Source organism: Ptychodera flava, chromosome 6 (assembly GCF_041260155.1).
Source record: "Ptychodera flava strain L36383 chromosome 6, AS_Pfla_20210202, whole genome shotgun sequence".
NCBI lineage: Eukaryota > Metazoa > Hemichordata > Enteropneusta > Ptychoderidae > Ptychodera > Ptychodera flava.
The window spans coordinates 30,776,260-30,791,122 of record NC_091933.1 but is presented as its reverse complement, the minus strand read 5'-3'; the positions used below and the strand labels follow the sequence as shown (position 1 = coordinate 30,791,122).

The following is a 14,863-nucleotide window of genomic DNA, read 5'->3' as shown; positions in this document are numbered from 1 at the left end:
TGAGAACACAAGACAGTGTTATCGCTTCAAGTAGATTACTGCGCCTAGAGTAATAGCTTGTCAGTAAGAGGTTTGATTTAAACTGTTCGAATATTCGTTCCGGCCTACCTAGACTTTTCTTATCATCTAAGAATGTACACAGAGAAACATAAGTGAGTTTTTTGGAACAGCGCAATGTAAGACACTGCTTAAAGCTCCAACACAACAAGCGGCTCTGGAGCCATTGACTTGTTTTCATCTGGCCTATACATGGCCAGTCATTCCTCTTTGCCAAAACCTCGAAAGGTCACGGCGACAGGTCATGACTTTACGCTGCCGTTGTGCTACAAATCATCTCGACTTATACGACCATGGCTTCGTCTCATGAATAATTAATCACACGCAACCATGTGGAGATGCATGATGGTGTACTATCTGCTTATTGTGGCGGCAAGTATTGGATCACATGCCCACCGTCTTGCACATTGGAAAAATCAAGGTGTACAATAGAATTGATGAATGTGGTATCTCGAGTGTTTGAGCAAATAGATATCGTGATAATTAGGCTATTTTCTCAAATCTTCCCTGACGGCGATCAAGGAGCATAAACTATGATATTTTACTCTACTGACTCCACCGTGACATTGTAATGAGAGTCTACCATTTAAATGGTCGAATTTAATCTTACTGAACATACTTGTACTAACATCGCTTGTCAATAGTACAAAGGCTCGATAAAACTATGGTTTGTTAACGTTGGGACGGACAATTTTTCATTACCACATATTAGGCCAGCTCAATTTTTTTTCCTCAAACTAATGTGAAGATAATAATCTTGATTCGGAGGAAAGAAACAGGGATGGAGCGATGTATGTAAATGAAAATTGTCGCTGAAATAGTTTTCAAAGACTAGGAGACGTATCTTCCACACAATCCTGTAAAGGCTTTGTCAAACGTTTCTCCGAAGTCGTAATAAAACCCCCCCCTTTCAATTTGACTTTTCTGATGTAACTGTATTTCTGGCCGTTAGTCCTCGCCTCTTCAGTTTCACACAAAAAAAGATTTTAGATCGCATTAAGCCTACTTATGGACGGAGAAGGAAAACTGACCTTACATATATATTTTGATGGTCCTTAATATACATTATGTGGTAAAATTTTTACTGTGAAAAGTCGTTGGAATCTAGTTGAATGTAAAATCTAGAACGCATCTTAAAGGTGAAATTTACTGACCTGGCTTCCTTGCCGTATTTATGAGAAGACGGGTAAAACCCACAAAGATTATATTCTGTCAACTCTCCGTCGTAGCTCATTTCGATGACGTATTTCTCCGTCGGTTCCAGCGGCTCTTCGGTGTCAATGATCAAAAATTGGTATGTTTCGTCAAACTTCACGCCCTGGAGCGCCACTTCATCCGAATTTCCCCGATGACGGACCACCACGGAGTCGAAGTCGACCTTGAGCCACCAAGCATGGATCTTTATTATCGACGTCTCTTCATCACATCTCAGAACGATAGACACTCTCCCGGTGTAAGTGAACGCCCTGTCGTATTCCTCTTCATCCATATACACCTTAATCCATATATCGTAATGCTCCGGTACGAGAGACTCCGGCAGACGTCCGAGGAAAGGGTCGTACGTCGGCAACATCGCGTCGAGGGAGATATTGCTGTGGTTTGACGGGATCGGAGCCAATGGCTTTCGGTCGTCTTGCGGCTGCATCGTAGTTGCCGGAGAAAGTTCACCGCATTCGGTCGACTTAGACCGAAGTGGTATGAAGTAGAAAGCTAGAGCCATAGCAACGAATAATAAAACAACAGCTGACACCACCAGGATAACCGTCGTCCTCTGAAGGATAATTACATTTCGCGGCCCTTGGCAATCAGTCTCCAGTTCGTTCTTGTTCATCTCGACTCCAGCAGGAACACTGCCCCTTTCCTTTATACTCGCACCGTTTCGCGCCGATCCGAAAGTCAAAAGCTAACCCTGCTGCAAGATCCTTTTAATAGCGGGAAACTGCCCGACGAGTGCAGAATTGATTCGCTTAGAGTTCTGTAGAGATTGTAATCGTAATGCTGCAATCTGGCTAAATGGCTCCCCGATATCTGGCGATCCCGTTTTTATTTATAGTCAATTAAACCTCGGCTAAGTCACCGTGGCCGTCTCTGCTAAAGTCATCCGAAATTACCCTAGAAAATGGAACGCTTAAACTCGCACAACCTTGCATTACAAACGTCGATCGACCGACTGAAAGGCTCAGGTCGAATGCAAGACGACTAATGATGGAAGAGCCAAAGTAATAGTCAACCGGAGAATGGTACAGTCCTCTTTTGATCGTCAGCTTTGTCTCCGTGTGGCGCGAAACGCCAACAAAGTCTATGCGCATTTTTCAGACTAGACAGAATCTGATTTTAACTTCCATGTAAAAAAGGCAGGCATTTCCAGCGCTCAATTATGCGATCCCATGAATTCATTTCGCTCAGTAAAGTTGCCGGTAAAATACACAGACGCTGTAATTCGAGAGAGCGCGTTTACTCGCACAATTAAACGGCCTAAAAGAATCACTATCCACGGCACGCCAAAGGTTTTCCTAGTCCTCGAAAAGTCAGGTGAAAACTGCACAATTACTAATAAACTTGGACTTCTGACAAGTAGTCTGAAAACACTGCGTTGTTTTGGTTCCTGATTTCAACAAAAAATAATAATCTCGTGAAGATCTTTTTATGTTCTGTTCACCGACCTACTTCCACACTGCTGATGTTGAATACTGAGTTTTCGACATGAATTGCTTGAAAATGACAAAGTCGGGTCCGGGGATTTGACTTTATGAAGCCAGCGATAAGAATAGCACCACACGTACGTATCTTATGTTGACCAGCAGAATACTTGGTATTGGAACGCGTTTTGGGAAATAAATCAAGAAAATTTAGTTGACTTTTCAAAAAACCGCAGCATGTGCAGCGACAGGTGTTTAAAACTTAATGTGAACAATTTCCAAATTGAAATAGAAAAAAAAAGACTTTGAAGAGGGACCCGCAGACCTAGAGCCAAGCTAGTACACGGATGACTAAAACGCGGGAAAAACACCCTTTACGTGTAGCAGGGGTTCTAATTGTTGACGTTGCTATAGAGGCAGAATTTATTTTCAGTACTCTATTGACACACACCAAAGTTTCACGTTATCGAAGAGCGTACACTAACGAAGGCTGGGTCATAGAATTCACAATTTGCATGTTGTCACTGCAACATAGAAGGTCCGTGATTAACAACACTGCCGTTCGCTTTACTTTTTATTCAACGCGCGTTCAGCAAGACCACGAGTGCTTCGAGTAGTTCCACTCGACATCTTGATGATTAAGTCTACAAGGGCCCTTCATGGTGACAGGCATGTAAATGCCGCGATTTTGATGCTACAAAAATGCACAAGGAAAGTTAATGATCAGAACCTTAGCAGAGTTATGGCCAGTGAAGTCCATCATGATGTCGACGAAAATTCTCCTGGAAATGTTGTATCTCCTTGAATGTCTTGCAATTTATACTTAGTGGAAACTCAGTTTACTGAATTCTGCCCTCTAGATGTGTTAGGGCGGAAACCCCACTCACTAACTCTCATAGCAACAGCTTTGCCGTCACGTTGAACAGTTCATCGCTAGCTCGACACTAAATGCCGTGTAATTCTGTGTGAGATGCCCTGTCAAATGCAATTAATGTTTCTTCGTTTGAGTGGATTTTGAATATGCCTCTGATCATATAGAATCAAGAGAGTCCTCAAAAGGCTAGAAAGAAACGGAGATGGTTCTGACCAAACCCAGTGAAAGGCGTCATTCAAAGTCTCCAAAACTGCTCCGTAACCTGCTTTCCGCCAGTGTAAATTTTATAAATTCATTTTATTTCTTTCCCCACAAAATATGGCCGCTTTCCTGTGTCAATCATGAGTTTAAGGAGCTCTAATGTTGTAGAGGAGCTATGTTCTTCTCTTAGTTTCGCACACAAACATTTTATAGCTCGACAGATATTGCCGCTTTCGAATTGTCACTGCATAGAAAGTCATCGCCCTTTTCGATTAAAAGGACAAAGTCAGCCATTTTTCATGAATTTTGTTTGATGCGAGATACTACTATGAGTCACCATGAAAGCCATGGCGAAATGAATTAATGGTCATGACCATTAATTCATTTTTGCTAGGGTTTCATTTAATTTGTCTAAAACCGTGGTCGAACATATTTATGGTCACCCATTCATTCAGTATCTTTCAACATGTCAAACAATATAGTAGTATCTCACATCAAACAAAATTCATGAAAAATGGCCGACTTTGTCCCTTTAACTTTGGGTGGGCGAGAGGGTCACTATGGTTCGATACTCTCCCATCGATTTAAATAAAATAATCATCAATAGATTGAAACAAAAATGGTCCAACTTAAACTTATCTAGTGAATAAAACTGAAAACGGAACGATGAAAGCTCGACTGGAATGTTTGAAGATGCATCTGTAAAATGTTGTGATATTGATATTAATATTCACTCCTTTAATTACAGATTATTCATGTCCAAATATGATTCCAAAGATGACCGATTTTAAAATCCCCTCAAGTGAGTGTATATCCAACGTCCCTTGGGTTGTCATTTCTGTGTTTGAGTGAGTTTGCATCATGCTTGTATCTACATTTGCGAACAAACACTAATCATGGGTGTTTGCTCTCAGCTTGAGCGGAGATACCCCTATTGCATATTTATATTAGAATTTCGTTCAAATGGAAGTGATGAGGGCGCTGTTCTACTTGACCGTTAGTGTGATTTTTCCTGTTTTTTGGGGGGCAATTTCAGCCCATTTTTTCCCAACAAACGATGTCAGAGACGTTTCTATGGTCATATAAAGCAGTTAAGTTTGTGCCTATGATTTTTATCAACTTCTACGGCTTACTTTTGGTGCTATGTGTGTATTGTCGATCTATGGCTCGCTAAACATAGGCCTACTTTTGAGCTGCCGCAACTACATGCACAGCTGATTCTTGTGAATATTTTTACATAGTTAGACAGTCTAATCATTATTTAAGCCCCCTAACTTAGTTTTATTCTTGTTCATGCCCTGCAAATCACTGCTTTGGCCTCGTGTAGGTCGTACACCGTCCCGCCATCAGAAGACAAGATGGCCGCTTATAGTGAGGAACGTGTTGCACTCCGCTGACGCCTTGCTCACGTTTACAAATTGTTTAGGCCCAAAGATTGCACAATATCACATATTTTACTGTTGTCAATCCAACTTATGTTATATTTATATTTGATGCTTGGGTTACAATTTCGCGGTAGTCCTCGTAGGCATTGGCTACCAATATTCCATTGGGTAACCGGAGAAGTCGGGCAGTTGCGAACTCGGCCAGCGCCGATGGTGCCGACCAACTCGGCCAGTGCAGTGGGACTCGGCCAGGAGAAGTCTGCCACTCGCAACAAAGCAATATGATTGCATACGCATTCTCTTCACAGTTGAATATGCCAAACAATTTTAACTTTTTACTACCATAGTTTTTGTTATTTTGTCGGTTTAATACTACCGGGTACTACGAACATTCAGAAAACAACTCAAAGTCGAAGAGCTCCCACGTCCACCCTGCAAAACATGTACGGTCTGCCTCCGTGTTTCTGCAGATCGCGCGCGTACCGTATTAAAGTTCAGGCAAACATTATGCCATTTCTTCAGTAAAATTCATGGCTTGATGACTCTTAACTAAGTTGCTTCGCCATCTCCTATGACTTTTTAACGAACTTCAAGTGTAACTATGACGAAGACTGCAAAACTCGCTACCACGATCGCGATACACCGCCATCTTTAATTTTACCCATACGTGCGTTGAACTGTGATCTGTGAAGTTTGCAAACATTACGCTCATCTTATGAATGACATTTAGATCGCTTTCGTATATAACTTAAGTGAGACTTCAAAAAAAGAAACACTAATATGGAGCATACATTCTAATAGGGTGCATACTGTACTGGCCGACTTCTCTTGTATTCGGTCATTGTCAACTGTCAGTGTCTGTCTGTTTGGAGTCGATGCAGGATGTGGTGGTCGGACATTCCCACGCCTGATTTTACTGACCCCTCAGCCTTTCAAGATAATAATATCGTTGTAAGAGTGGATTTGAGTGACCGTGATTTGTCACAGTTTTCCTTTTCACTGGTAACGGGTAGTATATCACTGTTCAGTTACCATGTTTCAACTCGTCAATGTTGACTGAAGTCCGATAACATAAAGGCGAGTTTCAGTGCCATAGCGTTGTACGCTGTACTCGCGTACACTGGGCTGTACGATCAGCCTTGTACGGTAACACTAACAGCGCATACATGGCATCATGAAATCATGCCGCAAATATATGCGCACTGTCAGAAATTCACGAAACTTGTCACAAGCGTTGTTCAATAGCAAGTGGTTTGACACAACAAGTATTATTTTTGTTCAAGACCTGTATCAGTGTGTTTCGGGTCACAGTCTAAAAATAGCACACAGCTGAGAGGTATAAACCATCATTGCAACGTACGAATTCAGTTGTCAATTATCATTAGTATTTATTTCTATCATGCATAGATACGATGAAATTACTCTCAAAAGTGTACATTACCTCATAGCATGTTCAATGTCGCATTAAATAATCATATTTGTGAGCTTTCGAGCCCATTTTCACGACCAAGTCGCTCGAACGACGTGTATTCCGACATATTGCTTGTTTACATTCAGAACGAGGCTCTGCAGCCTATTGAATTATGCAAATTTCTATACGTCCGCTCAAGCTGTCTGGAGACACGATGACAAACTGTAACTTAAGATGTTTTTAATGGGAAACGATTGGCGAGGAGTTTAACGCAGCCTGTAGCGTTCTATGTCATGAACCCAACGTTTTACGATCATCTTCTGTGCAACCCGCCCACGGCAGGGACGAGATACACCAACGAGGCCACCGGGAACTGAATGAGCAATTGATCCTTCAAGGGGCTCATGGGGATTTTAATAGGTGGAAGAACCTCGGTGGATCGAACGCTTTGTTCAATAATCTGCTATCCTTTCTCCACGCATACTATGTGGACCAGCCATCCATCAGACGTCTAAGTCCTGTCCTATTCTCAGAGGTTACTGAACTTATACGTCAGTTGTGCTCGGCTCACTTTCCCGTGTGTCATTAAACCGTCACCCTGTGACATCTGCTATAAGTTGCCGTAAATGGTTCTTTTGATATTGTTTTCATCATATCTGCTCGATTAAACAAATACATCTTCTACTTCTCTCCCTAAAGTGAGTTGTAACAAAAAGAAGTATCCTTGCCAACATAACAGCACTGAGTAAATACTGCGATGTTATTGTTGACTAATACAGTCTACTGAGTCCGGACAAAAAAATCAGTTGTCAACAATAACTTTTGATACTACACATATGCGGGTCACGTCAAAAAGTTGAATGCCTTGGTCATTCCTTCCAGGTGCATTATCATCAATAAGCTGTCAATAATTGTAAAAATATTTTTTCATAAAATCTAACTCTCTATCTGTCTTATGTTTCTCTTATCTTTTGGTTAGGCGTTGCGCTCCGCTCTCTCTCTCTCTCTCTCTCTCTCTCTCTCTCTCTCTCTCTCTCTCTCTCTCTCTCTCTCTCTCTCTCTCCCCCCTAGGCGTTGATACTTCTTCCCGATCATAATGTTGCTGTTCGAACCCTGACGGAACGCTCTCAGTGCGTGAGGTGACTATACTCCCTAGGTGTGGCCATTAAAATGCAGCGACAACAGCGACAAAACAACACTTAAAGCTAAAATGTGTTCGCCACGACAGAAAGTCGGGGAGTGTTCGCTAAGTTACAGTCGCCCATAGCGCCAGAGTGTCTGAGTACTTTGGCCTGTCATCTTTACGAAGCCCGAATTCCATGATAACGTGTCTGTCATGTTCAATGAAGAAAAATTCAGGTGATGATATATCAATAAATGAAATAGGACCCAGGGGAACTATATTTATGGATGATACAGTTTTATATTGCTGCGTCAGGAGTAATTTCACCTGTTAAATGTGTTTCAATATATTGAAGTTTATTTGTTATATGTCATAGCAAGAGTGTAAAAATAAAAATATGATTATGAATACTGTTGATAAAAACTTAATATTTGTATCATTATTGTATACTTACAAAAGTACCGTGTGCACTCAAATCCCGAATGATGGTCAGTATTAATGCGAAATTCACCCAGCTGTAGACCAGACCCTGTTTTAATAAATGTATTCTTATGAATATTGTTGATAAATATTTAATATTTCTATCATTTCTGTATACTTGCAATAGTACACAACTGCACTTGAATCCTTAATGATGACCAGTATTTGTGCCAAATTCGCACAGTTATAGTACAGACCCTCTGAAATGTGGTCAATATAGTTGAGCAGTAGCATAGCACAGTAACTTCAAGGATGTGCAGTCACAGTACTGCCTGCCTCTGCAATCTCTCAACAGTAAATAATACGAAGGGGTTAGACTCTGAGCATCACAATATGAAGTACTTTAACATGATTTCAGGAACTGTATTTACATATAGAACAAAGACATGGGGAAGGTCACTGCTGTTCATGGTCGTTTGCAATCACTTGTTACCATAATCATGGTGTAATGTAGAAGTAAGTGAAGAGGAGAGTTACACTCTTCAGATATTTTACGATAATCTCCCACAAAACCAAAATCTAGCCAGAAGATTTAGTTGCAAAACCTTTAAACCGAAAGACTATTTTTTTAGGAAAATTGGAATTGGCCAGTAACGTTTCGTCATACCTAAACAACAATCTGATGCAGTAAGACCTGTTTCCCCAACTTATGAGAGTGAATCACTCCAGTGACTAATTTTTAAAATATAATGTTGTTACTAAATTTGAGACAACATCCATGTATTAAATACATATCTTAACTACAGTAATATCTTTGACACAACTTCATTTTGGGGACTCGTAAAGTTACGCAACCCATGCCAGAGCAACAGATGCGATATTTGCTAAATGCAGTATCGTGCACACTGATAGAACGTAAATTATGTGCAAAAATATGTAAATATATGCAAATAAGACACCTTCTCACAAAACATGAGCGCCCCCTTCCCACTGAATTGGGTTCCTTCATCGGTAATTCAAAATAGGCTTTCTCACATTGTATGCTCTCTGGGGAAATTTTTGTCTGTTTTGCGATATACATGATGTGCATCCTGAATGTGATATTTTGGTTGGCTTGAAAAAGTCGGACACAAAACATATTCCAGCCTACTCAGTACACAGAAACGACCCCAGATCTTGCTGTTAGGTATAGCACACACGGCTGCTGCAACAACTTTCGAAACATCAGGGTACAGAATAGCAATCTTTTATTTGAGACCAGCTATGATTCAACGTTTATTTGAATTGTTCTTGATTTTAATAAAAATTAAATGCAACGTGAAATAATATGTTGATAAAAATTTAAAATGCTTCATTTTGTTATGACGTGGCACAAATGTCAAATGAAAGAGATACCTCGTCCCTTGTATTCATGGTTTACATATAACGAGGGTAGTACCAGTGTATTAGAAGGGGTCACATACACAGCCACCTTACAGCAACAACAGGTGTACCTTTTTATGAGGGGCCAAAACTCTATCGGGCGCAGGCTTGGTCTATTGTATTTACTCTGGATCACTTCTTCTTCTTCCATAAATTTTTTGCAATCTAGACTTCGAAACTATTGCGTGAATGCTTCTCAAACTTGCAGAGGTTATTAAGCATACTGAACAGTGGTGCACCTGACCCTCTATATTTCGACCGGTCACGTGACCTGGCAGCCATCTTGTGTTAAAATTTATATTGGACTTAATTTGCATACAACCTGATAAATCAAATATCTGTTAAGAAACTTTTTAGCCCATACTACTAGATGCTATACATACCAAATTTCAAGTTATTTGACCCTGTCGTTTTTGAGGAGTAATTAAAATGATATTTTTGCATACCTCATTATTATGCAAAATCAATATGTATCAACACATAGGTAAAACGCATCACAAGTAACGTTTTGATGATATGATCATAACAATGGGTCACATAACCTGCCAGCCATTTTGGATTTAAACATTAAAATTCACCTCAGTGCATAGAAACTGATCAGTCGAAATTCTGTGCAGTGGCTTTCTAGACCACATTACTAGGTTGCCACGTGACAAATTTCAAAGTTGTAGGCCTTGTAGATTTTGAGTAAAAGATTTTTAAAGTATAAGTTTTTAGTATTTTCTATAACCTTTGAGCTGCCTTTACCTCAACACCTAAGCTATGGCTACACCTATAAGAGTCTAAGATGCCTGGTGTCTATTGAATAATGCCAGGTAGGGGACCGAATGGCTCACCGACATTTTGGGGATGACCCTGACCTTTGACCTTGACATCTTCCTACACCTCAGTAATTATGACATATCTATTTCCGGGCTTCCAAATAGAGCTATTAGAGTCAGATTTTAGATTTTCAGATTTTTATACGCCTATAAATCGGTAACCATAAGGGCTATTCCCTTCATATTTGGTAGGGCGGTAGACTTAATGGTTCCACATTATGTACCTCATTAATTATGCACATATCTAATTCTGAGCTAACAAATAGAGCGAACGGTATGAATTTCGGTACACAGGGAAGGTATGGAAGCAAAGTTTTTTTCACAAAATGTCACGTGACCATGGTGCCCTTTGACCTCGATTTCACAATTTCCCCTATTAATTAGTAATCACAAGTGCTAACCACAAGGGCTAAACCTTCATATTAGGTTTGGTAGGTTACCTTATGATGTCAGATCATGTGCCTAATTAATTATGCACATATCTTATTTTAAGCTAGCCAATAAAGCTAGTTGTCTGATTTTGGGTTAACAGGGGTAACAATTTTGACAATCTTTTTTGCGAAAACGACAAGTGACCAAGACGACCTTTGACCTCTCTGACGACGTTTGACTTCTTTTACACACTTAGACTCATTTTGCCCGGCATTGCTGCTTTTAGCTATTAGCTTTATTATCTTTGCTTTATAAACGATGTCCATTCTGTTACCGTACACCTCTCTCGGAAGTATCAAGCCAATTTATTACCTTAATAAAATATAACTCAGCCATTTTTCTTCAATTTTGATAAAGATCTGTAGGCAATGAAAGGTAACGCCCAATTGGTTCAAAATTGCCTAAATAATACAGAAAAAAATCTAACAATTGGCAAAATGTTGCACTAAAATTTTGGTGTATCCAATGCCAATGTTGACAAATGAATCATGGTCACGCACTAAAATCCAGTTTCTTGCAATGACTTGGATTTTAAACGGAAGCAAGCTGTTGATGAATAAGAATACTGATTATTTCACACGATTTTCGAAGTAGAACAAGAAAATTTAATTTACAAACAGGAGAAAAATATCATGAAAAAATACATCAAGCGTTACGGCTGGTGGAACTTCAAGAAAAGTCGGGGTCTTACAATGTACATAATGTGGAGCGATCATCGTTTGTTGATGCCAGTAAAATGAGATCCAAACATATCGATGAATGGCTCATTTGAATCGAGAATGAAGAAGAACACAAATTCAAAAGAACGCAGTTTGTGGCTGCCTGCTGTTCACCTAATGAACTATATGGTTTATCATTGGTGGCAGGTTACAATTTCTGCATGATTGTTATTGACGGTAGACTTCTTGTTCTCAACATTGAACGTTCAGCTCCAGACTTGGAAGTTTCTCTCGAGTCAGAATGTGCATCTGGATCACGTATTTGGATTCTCATATTGTAACAGTTCTTTTCTGATCTACCACTTGTTGGGGCTAATTTTAAAGCTATTGAAGTTTGAAATAGTTTCAAAGTCTTAGTTTTTCGAAAATCAAAATTTTTATTTTTCCCATGGAATTTACACAGGGATTGTGGCCATTTTGAATTTCAAATATCGGTAAAAATTAGGTAATATTTTCGTTAGAGCCAAACTTAGCGCAATGGTCCCCGATTCTTGATTTGGCAAAAGTATGTTTGACAGCTTCATTTAGGAAATTGAGCAAAAGTTTAAGTCTCACTTTCGCGGAGCATATTACGTTTGCCGAAAGGTGTTGTGACTTCTGATATTCACCGTGGAGGGCGTCATGTCAGATGCCATTGGCTACGGGATCTCAAATATTCCATGACTGATTACAAAGTTTAATAGCACGGACGCAAAATCAGAACTTCCAAAGAGCAAAGCAGCTGTATTCAAATGGAGAAAAATTACGTAACAAAATGATTAATTATTTCAGAGCACCTTTTCATGGCAAAAAGACATATTTGGCAAGATTGCAGAAAATGAGTGTATTTTGTCAATACCGTCCTGAAATTTGGAAAAACAAAACTATTGCTCTTCATCTTCTCGTTGATTATTGTTTCTCTTGGCCGTAAGCATGGGGAAAGCACTACATGAATCCTTCAAACATTATTAAATCCCCGCCAATCTTTTCCCTGTGCAAAAGTGATAAGTTAAAAGTTTTGACAGTGAAGTGGAAACGATGCCAATGAAACCTTAGAATCTGTCTCAAACTAGTTTTTATTAGGGGCCCAATCCTACCGGCTGGGCCCCTATTGGTTTTACTTGAGTTCAATATTCTTCTTCTTCCTCATCTTCGTCTTCTACTGTCCCTTTTTTTGTCACTCTTGATCTCAGAAACCGCATGACATAAACTTCTCAAACTTGCAGTGCTAATAGCTACTTATGGGTTCTCGTGCATATTATCCTTAAAATTTTGATTGGTCATGTGACCTGGCGGCCATATTTGATTTTCGAAAAATACCAATTTAATCTTTAAAAATCTTCTTCTCAAAAACTAAAACACCGATTGAGCTGAAACTTTGCTCATGTCATCCTTAGAGTGATCACTTTCAAGTTTGCGAAAGACGTTTGGATCTGTCACGTGATTTGGCCACCATATTGGATTTTCGAAAAATACCAATTTAATCTTCAAAAATCTTCTTCTCCAGAACCAACGCACCGATTGAACTGAAGTTTTACTCATGTCATCCTTAGTGTTATTTCTTTCAAGTTTGGGAAAGACATTTGGATCGGTCACGCGGTTTGGCCGCCATATTGGATTTTGTGAAAATCGCAATTTAATCTTTAAAAATCTTCTCCTCTAGAACCAACACACCGATTGAGCTGAAATACGATGGTTTCAACCGGGACTCGAACCCACAACGCACGGCACCCAATCACCTAGCGCAGAGGACAACAGACAACCGCTCGACTAAACTTTACTCAAACAACATTTGGATCGGTCACATGATTTTGCCGCCATATTGGATTTTCAAAAAATACCAATTTAATCTTCAAAAATCTTCTTTTACAGAACAAACTCACCAATTGAACTGAAATTGTACTCATATTATCCTTAGAGTGATCTCTTTCAATTTTGCAAAAGACGTTTGGATCGGTCACGTGATTTGGCCGCCATATTGGATTTTGCGTACAACATGCAATTGCCAATGAAATATATAGTAACTATGAGATGATTTTCAAAATCCATCTTTTCCAAGCTCAAATTTTGCACATAATATCATCAGTGCAAGAACTTTACACCATGTTATACGCTTGGGCCCCGCCAACGCTGCTTGCAGCTTTAATTAGGGGCCCAAGCCGACCGGCTGGGACCCTATTGTTATTGCTCAAGTTCTACTACTTCCTCTTCTTAGGGGCCCAAGCCGACCGGCTGGGACCCTATTGTTATTGCTCAAGTTCTACTGACTTCCTCTTCTTCTTCTTCTGCCGTTTCTTTGCTCACCTAGATCTCTCGAACGGCTGAACGAAAACTTCTCAAACTTGCAGGGCTAATAGGAGCCAATTAGTACTCGTGCACCTGACCCTTGAAATTTTGATTGGTCACGTGACCTGGCGGCCATATTGGATTTTCCAAAAACCTAAAGATGGCTTCTCAAGAAGACATAGGGGTCTAATCGATTTGAAATTTTTTGTATAGCAAGCATGACCTAAGGTCTTTAGAATTTGCAAATAAAATTGCATGCGGTCACGTGACCTTGGCCGCCATATTGGATATTCTAAAATAGTCATTTAATCTTTAAAAATCTTCTTCTCCAGAACCAAAACACCGATTGAGCTCAAATTTTACTCATGTCATCCTTACAGTGATCTCTTCCAAGTTTGCAAAAAGCATTTTGATCGGTCACGTGGTTTGGTCGCCATTTTGGATTTTGTGAAATCACAATTTAATCTTTAAAAATCTTCTCCTCAAGAACAGATTCACCGATTGAACTAAAATTTTACATATATCATCTGAAGTATGATCTCTTTCAATGTTGCGAAAGGCGTTTGGATCGGTCACGTGGTTTGGCGGCCATATTGGATTTTGCAAAAAATCGTAATTTAGCCTTTAAAAATCTTCTCCTCCAGAACCAAAACAATTATTAAGCTCAATTTTACTCATGTCATCCTAACAGTGATCTCTTTCAAGTTTGCAAAAATCATTTTGATCGGTCACGTGGTTTGGCCGCCATATTGGATTTTGTGAAATCACAATTTAATCTTTAAAAATCTTCTTCTCCAGAGCCGATTCACCGATTGAACTAAAATTTTATATCTATCATCAAAAGTGTGATCTCTTTCAAGTTTGCAAAAGGTGTTTGGATTGGTCATGTGGTTTGGCCGCCATCTTGTATTTTGCAAAAAATCGGTATTTAATCTTTAAAAATATTCTTCTCCAGAACCACAGCACCGATTTAGCTCAAATTTTACTCATGTCATCCTTACAGTGATGTCTTTCAAGTTTGCAAAAAAACATTTCGATCGGTCACGTGGTTTGGCCGCCATATTGGATTTTGTGAAATCACAATTTAATCTTTA

At 39.6% G+C, this 14,863-nt stretch overlaps 1 protein-coding gene across 1 annotated transcript in view; it reads right to left on the bottom strand.

The window, feature by feature from the left end:
- The window catches only part of LOC139135460 (aminopeptidase N-like), a 29,726-nt gene extending 27,461 nt beyond the window's left edge, over positions 1–2,265 (bottom strand). The window contains exon 1 of the mRNA XM_070702855.1: positions 1,212–2,265. Coding sequence (XP_070558956.1) covers positions 1,212–1,888 — 677 coding nt within the window. The 5' untranslated portion in view covers positions 1,889–2,265. The remainder of the gene's footprint in view (positions 1–1,211) is intronic.
- Positions 2,266–14,863: the final 12,598 nt, after the last annotated feature.